Genomic DNA, 13,081 nt, shown 5'->3' on the forward strand with positions numbered 1-13,081 from the left:
CATTTCTGAAATGGCTAGAGCTTTGTATGTGAGTGTGATCTCCTGTGTATAGTATAAGGTATGTGGGGTTGCCTGTGTGTTTACAGAGTGTGTAGGATTCCTCTATACACAGTGCATGCATATTGTGGTTCCTGCATGACTGTTTGTTGCAGATAGTGTCAAAAGTATTTGTTTAATTACTGTTTGGTTGTCCTTTTTCTTTCCATAGATTCCTCAATTTCTAATGCTTCAGGAGCAGAAAGTTTGGCCATCCAGCCTCAGAAGCTTTTAATCTTGGATGCACGTTCTTATGCAGCTGCTGTGGCTAACAGGGCCAAAGGTGGAGGCTGTGAGTGCCCAGGTAAGTAGTGTTTGCTCTCAGATCAGTTTATATGAAGGTAGTCAAAAGGACAGATACACATTTAAAGGGGCATGGGGCTTGTCTACAGCGAGGGGTTTTGCACCACGTAGTGTAGTTACAACACTGTTGCAAGCCTTTAGAGTCACATGGATGCAAGTCACAACTTTTTACACTGGTGTAATGCATCTTCATGAAAGTTTGTATCAATATCGCTATCATGGAGCATGAAAACTCAGTGTAGTCAGCCTGTACTTACTTCAAAGGGACAGATTTAGTTGCCAGTTGATGCTGTGCTTCAAAGCATAAGACTAAATCAGTAACAATATACAATTAACACTGAACTATGTACAGTATGTTGAATAGTCTTTCTTCACTGAATCAAATATTTAAGCTTAAATGCAATATAAAAACACACTAAAGATTAATATGTAGATTAACTATAAAAATACAAGAGAAAAACCAAAACAAAACTCAATAAACCATCATGGGTAATAGTGTTGCAGGATTGTTATACATGAGGGAAACTTGTTTACAGAGACACAGCACTCTTAGTATTTCTGGAACAGTTCCCATATTCAAATGTAATTGAAATACTTATTTATCCTGCATTTGTGAAGTTTACCCAGGATTATTATATTCCATGTTATTTATTGCCATTTGTGAATTGTGGGTAGTATGAGCAGGAAGCTTTGTGATGACCATTAGCAAATAGGAATATATCCTGGTTAAATTCCATCACTGGAGAATATGGGAAAATACCGGACAGGAAAATTACAGGTAGGAAAGGCAAAGCTATTTCAGTAATATCTAAGATGGACCTCTGAGATCTTTGACCAAAATAGCTGCACTTTGGGGCATAGCTGCCCGTGGTGAGAGAGATCTTAAATGTCCATATAGCTTTCAAAAAGTTATAAAGGAACTCATGATTAATTGAAATGAAATATCTAAATGGAACGCACAATGCAGTACAGCAACTTATCTTGAGTTTCAAGATGAGGATGCTTGAACAGTTTGTAAGGAATTTTCAGACAGCTATGTTAGCTTCATTAAATTTGATACTCAAATCTTGCTCACATTTTTAATAAAATACAGTCAATCCAACAGTACACTCTGGAGATGAAGTCAGAATACAACCATTAAGTGTAACAGCCTTTGTAAGGAGCAGTTTGTTGGCCTTTCACAGACCATATGCTTTATCTTCAAATATTGATGACTTTTAGAAAATAGTTTGGTTAATGTCTTCATGGCTCAGAAGGGACCACATTATCCCTGGCTTTAGCATGGTGATTAGAGGTGGTAGAGAAAAGGTGCCTTCTTCCCCGCTCTATGCAAGGGCTAGAGATTGTGCGCTCCATGCACTCATAGGATGCAATCCATCCCAAAGAGGTCCCTGAACAAGAGGGGCCCTCTGCACAGCCTTTGGAGCTAGCAAGGCATGGCTGGGGGCGGGGAGGGCACATTCCAGGAAATGGTTCATCCTGTGCTGGGTGGATTTGATTTATTTAAATCATAATTTAAATCACTAGTCAGGAAGACTCGATTTAATCATGGTTTTCTACATAAAAGTGCGTTCTTTTTGGCTGTTATAACCTTAATACCTGTTCTTCACAACTCAGAAATAGATGTAGGTTTCATTTTTAGAAGGTACACACTATACATTTTTAAACAGTGATTTATTTTGAAAACTTTTCAGATTAGTTTTACAGCTATATCAGAAAATGAATGACTGTTTGGTATTTCATTTACTAAAGGTAATTGAAGCAGATATTTATGAAGTCATTGGGAGGTGAACTATCTCCAGTTCAACAGGTTAATCATTAATATTTGGAGGATTTTCTTGCCATGCTGTATTAGGAGGAGAACATCACCAGACAGACATTTAAATTGCTTTATTTAACTAAAACAACAACGTTAAGTGTTCTGGATTTTTTTCTTCAACAGCAAACATAATATTTTAACAAAACAAGCATATGTCCCTCGCTTCTCACATTTATCTCCAGACTTCTTCTCCTTGTCCAGATCTATTCTGCTCCCAACAATCTTCTATTCATTGAACTTTTTGAAACTTTGCACTTTTAGGGGGAGATAAGGGATTGATTCTGTGTACACAAATTTGCAGAGGGACAATAGAGTTGAGGTCTGTTATTTCTCACCTCTGTATATTATTTATTGATTTTAAAACATTTTTGCTGTTAACAAGCATGTTACTTCTGGATACAAAAGTCCACAGTCTGAGAACTGCAAAACTAAACATCTCTGATGGTATCTTCTAGACTGAGCACTGAGTCCCATTGGGTAGATAGAAAGATTAACCTAAATAATCTTTACAGAAGCCTGTGGAACCCCATAAGATTGGGTCCCTAATCCATGAACTATTGGAACTCATTTACAAAACTTTTCTTAAACATTACATGAATATATTGTCTCATTCTATAGAATTAGAATTTATAATCTGTATTCCATGATGAGATATCTTTGAGCTATGATGTATCTTAATTAAAACTATCTTTAATAGGTTTTTTCCTCAAAAAGCATTTTATCAAAAAAATCCAATTTAAATTTAAGAAACCCAATTTTTTTTATTAAAAAAAAGTCCTTGATTTTTATCCCCCTGATTCTGTGCACTTCCCTACACATCAGGGAATTTGGTGGGGAGTGGAAGATGGTGCCTCCTGGAGCTCCACTTGGGGCAGTACTTCTCCACCCCGTTCCCAGTGTCAGCCACTGGCTAAATGGCACAATCTGGTTCTAAAGCATTAGCCTGTAAGTTCTGGGATACGCGCACAATATTATTTATGTTCGGATCAGCAATTAACCCTGTTGAATTTTGCGGATCTCTCGCCTCAGTTTGTAACAGAGTAAAAGAGTGTAAGGTCAAAGAGTTGCACGCAATATTTACTGGCTTGCAAATTGCACCAAATCGTCCAGGCTGTGTGGGCTAAAGGATAGATCTCCAGGAGCTCTGGGATCCAATTTATGTGGACCATAGACGCAACCACAAAGTTAGAGGCATTTGTGAAAGTCCTCTGTTTGTGTGTCAAATGTGCCTGTGGTCCAGGAAGAAGACCATACTAGTAGGCCACCCCTGACAGAACTGCAGCCTGATATTATTTAAAGTCCATTCCCTCAGGACATAGAATGTATTTCATACGGGGCAGTTTATTTAATCTGCTATCAACTGGTGAGATGCATAGTACAGAGGTAAGATAAACTTAGGGATGGTGTAAAGGGCATGATCCTGAAACATGCTGAGCCTGAGCACTTCTTATGAGTAGGGTGCCCTATTACACTGATCCTGCCAACCCGTCTCGGGTGAGTAGTTTGAGTATAGACTACAGGTTTGTCCAGAGGATAGCTCTTAGGACTTGCACAAATAGTCCCCTCCATTCTCTGTCTACTGCAGCCTTGAGTGTTTCTCACCTGAGTGACACTTGTCACTTCCACACAGTAGATGGGGTGAAGTAAGTAACCTCTTTGGTCTTCCCAAGAGGTACGGGGAAGTAAATCATCTTTAATGTTAAGGTTTAAGGACAATCATGAATTGACAGTTATTTTCAGATTGCTCTGTCTTTTTAGAGCATTGTATAACTTCTAGTAGTATAATACCATTACCCCTATAGGGAGCTGTCCGTGCACTGCTTCTTGTGGTATGAAAAGGAACAGTAAAAAAACAAATAAAAAAACCTCAACAATCTTTTGCCAATAGACCTCTCTCTGGACCTAAACACCACTACTCTCCTGGCCCTGGCCCTCTGCGCCGTAGACATTGCCAGACATATACCAAATTCTGTGCTAGTTCTGTTATGGTTAAGTCAATTTGGAAACCAGTTCTGCAGAGGTGAAAAGATAATGCATTAACCTGTTGTTTCACCTAACAGCAGACAGCAAGGAAGATTCATATGTCTGCACAGTGACTTAGATTTTCATCATAAATTCAGTAGAGAAACAAGCACATGTATTTTCTTTATAGTGTCACAATAGTTACCGGTTTCAGAGTAACAGCCGTGTTAGTCTGTATTCGCAAAAAGAAAAGGAGTACTTGTGGCACCTTAGAGACTAACCAATTTATTTGAGCATGAGCTTTCGTGAGCTACAGCTCACTTCATCGGATGCATACCATGGAAACTGCCACGTTACCAGCACTTTCAGTTTTACCACCGTTTGTTTTAATGTCTGGAATACCAGCAGAAGTCCAAGCACAAATTTTTGTCTACAGGAAATTGTGCTAAACAACACTATTTCATCAGTCCACAACTGCAGCAGTTTGTTTTTATAGAAAAGCTTCTTTTTTAACTTAATATTCATGTTGTTTTTAATTCCTCCTCTTGGTTTTTACAATTTTCTACAGAGTATTATCCAAATTGTGAAGTGGTGTTCATGGGGATGGCAAACATCCATTCTATCCGGAAGAGCTTTCAGTCGCTGCGCTTGCTCTGCACACAGATGCCAGACCCAGGAAAGTAAGTGGGCATTTGAGGTTTTTTTCTTTCTTAAATTATATTTTTGTGTCTAACTCTCATTCTTCCCCTGATATTTTCTAGACTGAATTAAGCAGTTGTTTGTTCTTCCACAGCCTTCTCTTTGTAAACATGCTACAGTTATATTTTTCACTTCATATAGATTGAGCAAAAGCTGACTCATTCATTCTAAAATGGAGATAGCAAATGAGACTGGGATCAAAATTGGATCCTTTACTTTAATATTCGAGTGTATAACTGTCAGATGGGCTTGGTTAGTCTCACCTGTGCATCCTGCAATATTTCAGCTTTCCCCTAATTTTCTAAAACTGCTATTGTAACGTGCTGTCTAACCCCAGAAGTATGTAGAAATCTTAATTTCCTTTGAAAGGCACTAGTGTTGCTCCATGAACTTACCACATGCCTAATATCCTCACCCTGGAGATCCAGCCCATCATTTCCATGGTATAACTGACCTCCAGTGACAATACCTGAGGGGTCTTCTGACTGTGAATCTTTCCCAGAATGCTGCAGCATTTCAACCCTCTTTCCTCTAACAGTTTCTCCTGGTTCTTCATTTGGTGCCACGAGCCTTTCACGTTCACTAAGTAGACTGTCTGTATTTCCTGCAAACTTGTGAGAGCATTAACAAGACAATTTAAGTGAAAAATAGATTCAAGGAAAGCACTCATTGTTTAGTACTATAATAGGAGTTTAATTATGATCACTCTGATTTTTTTTAATTCAAAGATCTCAGCTGGGAAACATTAAAAAGAGCACAAACTATCCTCCTTTGGTTTTATTTTAGTTGGTTATCAGCACTGGAAAGTACCAAATGGCTGCAGCACTTGTCTGTGCTTCTGAAATCTGCACTATTGGTAGTGCACGCAGTAGACAGAGACCAGCGACCAGTCTTGGTGCACTGCTCGGATGGCTGGGACCGAACCCCACAGATAGTGGCACTGTCCAAACTGCTGCTGGATCCGTATTACAGGACCATAGAGGTTTGTAAACCATCCATTGATGCATGGGAGGGAGGCCAAGTTTGGGTTTCTTTGCAGATTAATAGGGAAGGCTGTGCATGATTGAACTCAGGTTTCTTCATCTGAAAAAGTACAAATGTTATCACCAGTCTTGCTGCATCTGATGGATGCTATTGAGTGATATAGTGGGTTAATTGTGAAGGGAATTAAATAGAAGAAAAGCAGGTTGAAAAAAAAAACATGATTAATTCTGAAAAGAAATCAGGTATATTAAGCATGAATACTTCCCATGAGACGTCTCAGATAGTGTCCTGGAAAATTGTTACGTTTGGATTGACAAAAAATCTGGAGACCTTCAACTACACTTTCTTTCCTGCAGGGTTTCCAGGTGCTAGTGGAGATGGAATGGCTGGATTTTGGCCACAAGTTTGCAGATCGCTGTGGCCATGGTGAGAATTCGGATGACCTAAATGAGCGCTGCCCAGTATTTTTGCAGTGGTTGGACTGCGTCCATCAGCTCCAGAGGCAGTTCCCCTGCTCTTTCGAGTTTAACGAAGCATTCCTTGTGAGTTGTGGCTTGAGAGATTACTGTTTTATGAAATACTTCTAAACCAGTAGACAGAGCTAACACACGGAATAGCCCTGAGCGGTTTCCAATTTTCCCATCTACCTTATGTCACAGTGCAGCCTGATAAGCAGATGTTACAACTGTTGAGCCTTGTCTGGCAGACAAAACCACTAGTCGTCATGGAATCTGCAACCGGTTCTCTCTGAAAGCAGGGATGGGGCCTTCTAGGACTTCCTTTAAACTTTAAATAAAGAAAGAAATCATGTCCTGGATTCAAATGTCCACAGAATAGGGACAGCACAGGTAATGGTAATGCAAACTTCCCCAGCACTTCTCCACTATGCTATTTCATCCTCACCTGGAGGGGATGTCTCTTAAGAGCAAGAAGGAGTTTCTATTCTCTTTTTCTGCTGAAACTGCCTAGAAAGTGTGGCTTTTCTGATATTGACAACTGTCCTCTGAGAAGTTTGGCTAAGAGTACTGAAGTCACATCTCAAGGCCACTGTCAAAGTCAGATTCAGGACTCACATAATTTGTCAGACCACTCTGTTTATTAGCAAAGCGCTTTGCCAGTGCACCCAGATATGTGACCCATCTCTGAAGCTCAAGCTAACTTATTTATACAGCTAAGCCAAAGCCAATTTAACATAAGAGACAAAAGGAAGCAGAAACTGACAAATATACATACATATCTTATTTGCATACTAATGTTTACCAATCTCCTAGCTCAGTAGGAGCTCTAAGTTAATTAGTTTGAGAACCCATTGTCTCACACTCCTTAGTGTTTCTCTTCCTGACAACTATATTTCAACAAACCCTTCAAGTAGCATTTCTTTAATGAATTATAATTTCAATATAATTCATTCTACTTTCACACCACCAAGCCAGTCACACCATAATTGTTAGTCACTAACTACATGGATGGATTTGAACTGGCAACCTAGAGGAGAAAGTTTCTGTAATACTTCACCAATCCCTTGAGCATTTCCATCTTCCGGTCTTTTTAGAGCTGAATGCCCTAATCCAGCAAACCAGTTAAGCATGTGCTTAACTTTTAACACGAATAATCCTGTTTGAAGTCAGTTGGACCATTAACATCTTAAAGATAAGTACATGCTTAAGGGCTTTGCTGGGTTGACGCTATAGTGTGGAGTGAGCTACAATCTAGACTTGGTGAGCTTTCTGTGTCTCCATTTGTGCCACAAGACAGAAGATAACCTATTATTATTGCCAGCTCTGTGCTTTTCTACTTTACTGATGCTATGTGACAGCTGTGTCAAAAATTCCCTTCTCTCCCATATCCTCCAGGGCCCTGGTTTCAGTATGTCAGTTTTAGACACAGCATGTAAATAAACATGCAACCTTTATGTTATATTTCCTCCTAACATTTTATATAATTCAAATATGATGGTGCATCATAGAGAGGAGCCCATTGTGCTGGTGTGTTCTTGTCATTAGCTTTCTAAGAAGGCATGCTAAATAGATTTATATGGCATCCTCCACAAAAGCCTTACATATACAGCCTCACGTGAATGGTAGATTCAGTGCCTCTTAAGCGTGAAAATTATATCTTTCACATACACCGTATGTGCTGCCATATGACTCTGTCTGTATTGGTCTGTACAGGTCAAATTGGTGCAGCACACCTACTCTTGCCTCTTTGGTACATTCCTGTGCAACAATGCGAAGGAGCGAGGGGAAAAACATACTCAAGAAAGGACGTGTTCTGTCTGGTCTCTGCTGCGGGCAGCAAACAAAGCCTTCAAAAACCTGCTTTACTCCTCCCAATCAGAAACTGTATGTATCATTTATTCCCCACCAGCTATGGGAGAGTCCCTTTAGGGATTCTGCATTACAACTGTCGGAGTGGGGGAAAGTGACTGTCCCAAAAATATCCACCTCAAGGAAGCATCCCAGTTATTCCTGTGGGTGATGATTTGACTGCCTGTTCCACAAATATACTGCCTAGAGATAACTGTGAAACTCCTTGCCAGAGGATGTTGTGAAGGCCAAGACTATATAACAGGGTTCAAAAAAGAACAAGATAAGTTCATGGAGGATAGGTCCATCAATGGCTATTAGCCAGGATGGACAGGGATGGTGTCCCTAGCCTCTGTTTGCTAGAACTGGGCATGGGCAACAGGGGATGGATCACTTGATGATTACCTGCTCTGTTCATTCCCTGTGGGGCACCTGGCATTGGCCACTGTCAGAAGACAGGATACTGGGCTACATGGACCTTTAGTCTGACCCAGTATGGCCATTTTTATGTATATGCCTCAACTTGCCCACTGGATAAGTTACCATTTGAGTGCCATAGCAAGGGTTTGAATAGCCTTAGCTTCACCTCTGCTATGCCATGCACTCCCACACCATCAGAGCCATCTTTCTGAAGAACTTACTTTACATTGTCTTCAGCAGACCACTGGGACATAACAAATGCAGCCATAGAGAGTATCTCTATATCAGATATATGCTGTATTCCTTGTAATAAAATATTTTGTGTGCTTGACAAGATATGGTTACCAACAAGAGATCTCTGTCAAGTTACACTGAGGGGATAAGGGTTGTGTCATAAAATATCTTAAACTCCCAGAGAATTTTGTCAAAAAACTGGCATAACAAAAAATGTTATGGAAGTCTTTGCACATATCTAATTTAATCACTTTCATGTTTTCAGTTAGTTCTCCCATAGTAATAAACTCTCACAAGGGACTGGGGGGGGAGAGGCACAGTCATCTTTATGTATATTTGATAGAAGAATATGTTAGGCATTCAGATACTGTGGTGATGGGCATGCCATAAAAACCTGTAGAGAACAGTTAAAATGTCAGTGTTTATTGAAGTAAAGATTTTTCTAAGTTATTTAAACCCTTCCCCTCCCCAAATCCCCATATCTGAAGGCAAGGGTAACAACTTGATCGCTATGAGTAAATTATTAAAAATGCCATTGTTGCTGCTTAGACCCCAAATTATCTGGGGATCCAGTGCAATCTCTGGGCTGCGAACCTGAGCTGTAAAATTAAAGTAGCAAAAGTCCTGGAGAGAGACAGGTTAACATTCCTAAACATGAACATGCCATATTTTCTCATTTTAGGTGCTGTATCCCGTGTGTCATGTCCGTAATTTAATGCTCTGGAGTGCTGTTTACCTGCCATGTTCTTCCCCCTCCACCCCTGCGGATGACACCTGTGCCCCTTACCCAGTTCCAGGCTCCAGCCCTGAAGATCAGTCTCTGGGCAGGTGAGGCTAGAGACCAGAAATCCCATCCTGTAAAGTAAGATCAACAGAGAATGTTGTGGGATTTAAGGAGAGGAGCACTTGGTGTGGGAGGGAGGTGCTTTTTCACTATTTTCATGGTGGGACTGTTTAAATGGCTAACAAAAACCCCTGTGTGGTCATTTCAATTTTGAAAGTATTCAGCTTCCTGGATTGTTGTGTAACAAACACATCAGAGCAGAAAATAGGTTTGGAATAAATTAACAGAAAAAACACAGTTCAGTATATGGAGTATCCCCAGTAACATCCCAGATACTGTCCCCAGTGGCATAATGTATTCTGTTTTAGTATATTGCCTCTGTATTGTGGAAGTCAGAATACCATGGGATATAGCACCTTCAGGGCTGCCTTGCATTTGTTTGCACACTGCTTTTTTTCTTGTATTACATTCATGTAACTACAGCTTCCCTTGTCTTTAGAGAAGCCTTTTCCAGTAAAATGATTCTGGGTGCATGCTAGTTAGGAAATGGAGCTTTGGTGTGGAGGGGTGATTCTGGGAATGTCTGAAGATTAGTCAAAGAAATTTTCTTGATGGAGAGAGAAGGCCTGGAAGGTGCTGGAGCAGCTTTGAACCACAAATTATTAGGCTGTACTGTTAGATAATATCATAGTGCATTGCAGAACTCCACAGTATTGAGTGGCTGGTGGTGATTTCAAAATGGGGAAGCTCTTTAATAACCTTTGTAATTAAATATTTTAAAAAGTAACTTTTGATTCTGATTTTTTACCTCTGTAGGCTACCAAAGACAAGATCGTTTGACAATCTGACAATGGCCTGCGACAGCAACGTGCCTTCAACTAACCGACGTAGTAGTGATCCCAGCCTAAATGAAAAGTGGCAAGAGCACCGTAGGTCCTTGGAGCTGAGCAGCCTTGGCAACCCAGGGGATGATCCATTTGATGAGGACAGCCTGAGCAAACAAGGCAGGGCTCTTGTTGGAGCAGAGCTTTCAGTTGCAGCGGGCGTGGCAGAGGGACAGATGGAGAACATTTTGCAGGAGGCCACCAAAGAGGATGTTGGTCTGGAGGAGCTCTTGAGGGGTACCCTAGAGACAACAGGCAAAGAGGATGTGGATGAGATTATCCTGGGTAAGGAGAACAGAGCTGAAAATCTTGATGGGTATATTGATGGCCTCTGTGAAAAGACTGAGATGGATACAGATACGTTAATAAACAATCCAGTGTCCAATCCACATCCAGTTTCACAAGGTTCTTCTGAGCTTAAAGGACAACAGGAGGAGCCTATGGATTTCAGTAACGGTATCCAGAAGTTACCTCAGATGAAAGGACTACAGACTGTCCCCTTGGAGAGTACTGTAAATAGTGACATTCAGAAGAATGTGGAGGAAGGTGTTAGTAGACTTCATATAGAAGCAGAGAGCCCTTATAGTACTCCAGAGTCCAGCCCTCCATTGCCCATCACAATCCAACATGAGGCAAAAACATCCAACATGGAAAGTTCTACCGAAACCTTAACAGAGATTGGAGCAAAGCAAGAGCTGATTCCGAAAGGCCCTTGCCATGGACCTTGTCTGATGGACAACAATGCTGAGGAACTTTTTCAAATGACTGAAAACAGACCTGAGGGGGAAAACATGATAGAGCTACACAGACTGGGAACAAAAGTAAATAGGACTTCTAACAGCAGCAACACACACAGCTCAATGCCTTCCCCTTGTGCCTTGCCTTTAGCTGAATGTAAAGATGAGATTGTGTGTAATGGGGAGCTGGAGACTGAGAACATGGTGACAGAGAAACCTGCAGCATTTAGTATTACCCAGAAAAACCCTGCAGCAAATGGACACTGTGTGAATGGAGAGGATGATAGGGTCAAAGCCTCTCTGAGGCGGCAGGTCTCTACAGCTAGTTGTAGTTCTGCCCAGTTTCACTTGAGGAACTTGCACCATAAGTGGGTGCATGGCCATTCTGGGAGGCAACAGACAGTTAGCAGCCCAGACCAACCCACCAGGAGCCACTTGGATGATGATGGGATGCCAATCTACACCGATGTTATCCAGCAGCGCCTGCGTCAGATCGAAACTGGGCATCAGCAGGAAGTGGAGATATTGAAGAAGCAAGTGCAGGAGTTGAGGAGCCGGTTGGAGAGCCAGTACCTGAATAGCTCACTACGTTTCAGTGGTGATTATGGGGACGAAGTGGTAAGTGTAATGGTAATTCAGCCACTACTGACAATAATGGATTGGTTAATCACATTTCTGGAGCCCACAGTACTAAGTCAGCTGTTTGGTAAGAAATGTTGTTTGGTTAGACAGTGAATTTTGGTTATGGTAATTTTTTTTTTAAAAGTCTTAGTCATGCTAAGTCCTGCCGTGAGTGCAGGGACTGGACTAGCTGACCTCTCAAGGTCCCTTCCAGGCCTATGAGTCTATACTGAAAAGGACATGCTGTTCTCACTTTCAGTTGCAATCTCTTTATCATGAAAGTGCAACTTATAAATGTAGATTTTTTTTTTCACGTAACTGCACTCAAAAACAAAACCATTTAAAACTTTAGAGTCTACAAATCCACACAGTCCTACTTGTTCAGCCAATAACTAAGACAAACAAATTTGTTTACATTTGCGGGAGATAATGCTGCTCGTTTGTTATTAACGTCACCTGAAAGTGAGAACAGGCGTTCGCATGGCATTATTGTAGCCGGTGTTGCAAGGTATTTATGTGCCTGATATGGTCATTATTCATGCTTCGACTTGTAGATGTTTTCTTTTTTTTATCTTTTTTACAGTGCAGATATTTGTAATAAAAAATAATAATATAAAGTGAGCACTGTACACTTTGTATTGTGTTATAATTGAAATTAATTTATTTAAAAATGTAGAGAAACATCCACAAATATTTATAATAAATTTAAATTGGTATTCTATTATTTAACAGTGCGATTAAAACTGATTAATCGCAACTATTTTTTTTAATCTCGTGATAATTTTTTTTAATAGTTTGACAGTCCTAATTTACACACACTTTGGGTGTGCTGTGGAATGAGGCTAATCACGGTGCCTTTACCCAGTTTTTGCTGTGCTCATAAAATGGTTGAGAGAACATTTTAAACAATTACATATAATTTATTGAGCTAGATCTATAGGACTGGCTGGGATGATTTAGTTGGGGTTTGTCCTGCTTCAAGCCGGTCTCCTGAGGTCTCCTGCAACCCTAATTATCTATGATTCTCTGACTGGCTCTTTGGTCCTTGGCATAATTCACAGGGAAGCGGGTGCAAAGGTGGTTGTTCTGGGAGCCACTGTGGCACAGGGATATGGGCCCCTGTCCCCTTCCCTCAAAGGTGTGGCCTAAAAGTAGGCTCAGTATGCTGCCTCTGCCACCCGGGGGTTTCCCTTACAGAAAGAGAAGTCTTCAGGTGCTGCTAAAGCCAGTTTTTATGGCTTTGCCACATTAAAGCTTCTTAGCCCTGGTCTACACTACGAGTTTAGGTGAAA

At 40.7% G+C, this 13,081-nt stretch overlaps 1 protein-coding gene across 16 annotated transcripts in view; it reads left to right on the forward strand.

Annotated features, from left to right (window-relative positions):
• Positions 1-13,081, forward strand: part of MTMR3 (myotubularin related protein 3) — a 233,500-nt gene that overhangs the window by 201,525 nt on the left and 18,894 nt on the right. For all 16 annotated transcript variants that reach the window (XR_013348063.1, XM_077835116.1, XM_077835112.1 and 13 more), the window contains 7 exons: positions 209-340; positions 4,689-4,800; positions 5,606-5,801; positions 6,160-6,345; positions 7,975-8,145; positions 9,446-9,591; positions 10,364-11,786. Coding sequence is in view for 15 of the 16 variants with exons in the window: in XM_077835116.1 (XP_077691242.1) it covers positions 209-340; positions 4,689-4,800; positions 5,606-5,801; positions 6,160-6,345; positions 7,975-8,145; positions 9,446-9,591; positions 10,364-11,786 (2,366 nt within the window). In the remaining variant the exon portion in view is untranslated. The remainder of the gene's footprint in view (positions 1-208; positions 341-4,688; positions 4,801-5,605; positions 5,802-6,159; positions 6,346-7,974; positions 8,146-9,445; positions 9,592-10,363; positions 11,787-13,081) is intronic.

Source organism: Eretmochelys imbricata, chromosome 15 (assembly GCF_965152235.1).
Source record: "Eretmochelys imbricata isolate rEreImb1 chromosome 15, rEreImb1.hap1, whole genome shotgun sequence".
Lineage (NCBI taxonomy): Eukaryota > Metazoa > Chordata > Testudines > Cheloniidae > Eretmochelys > Eretmochelys imbricata.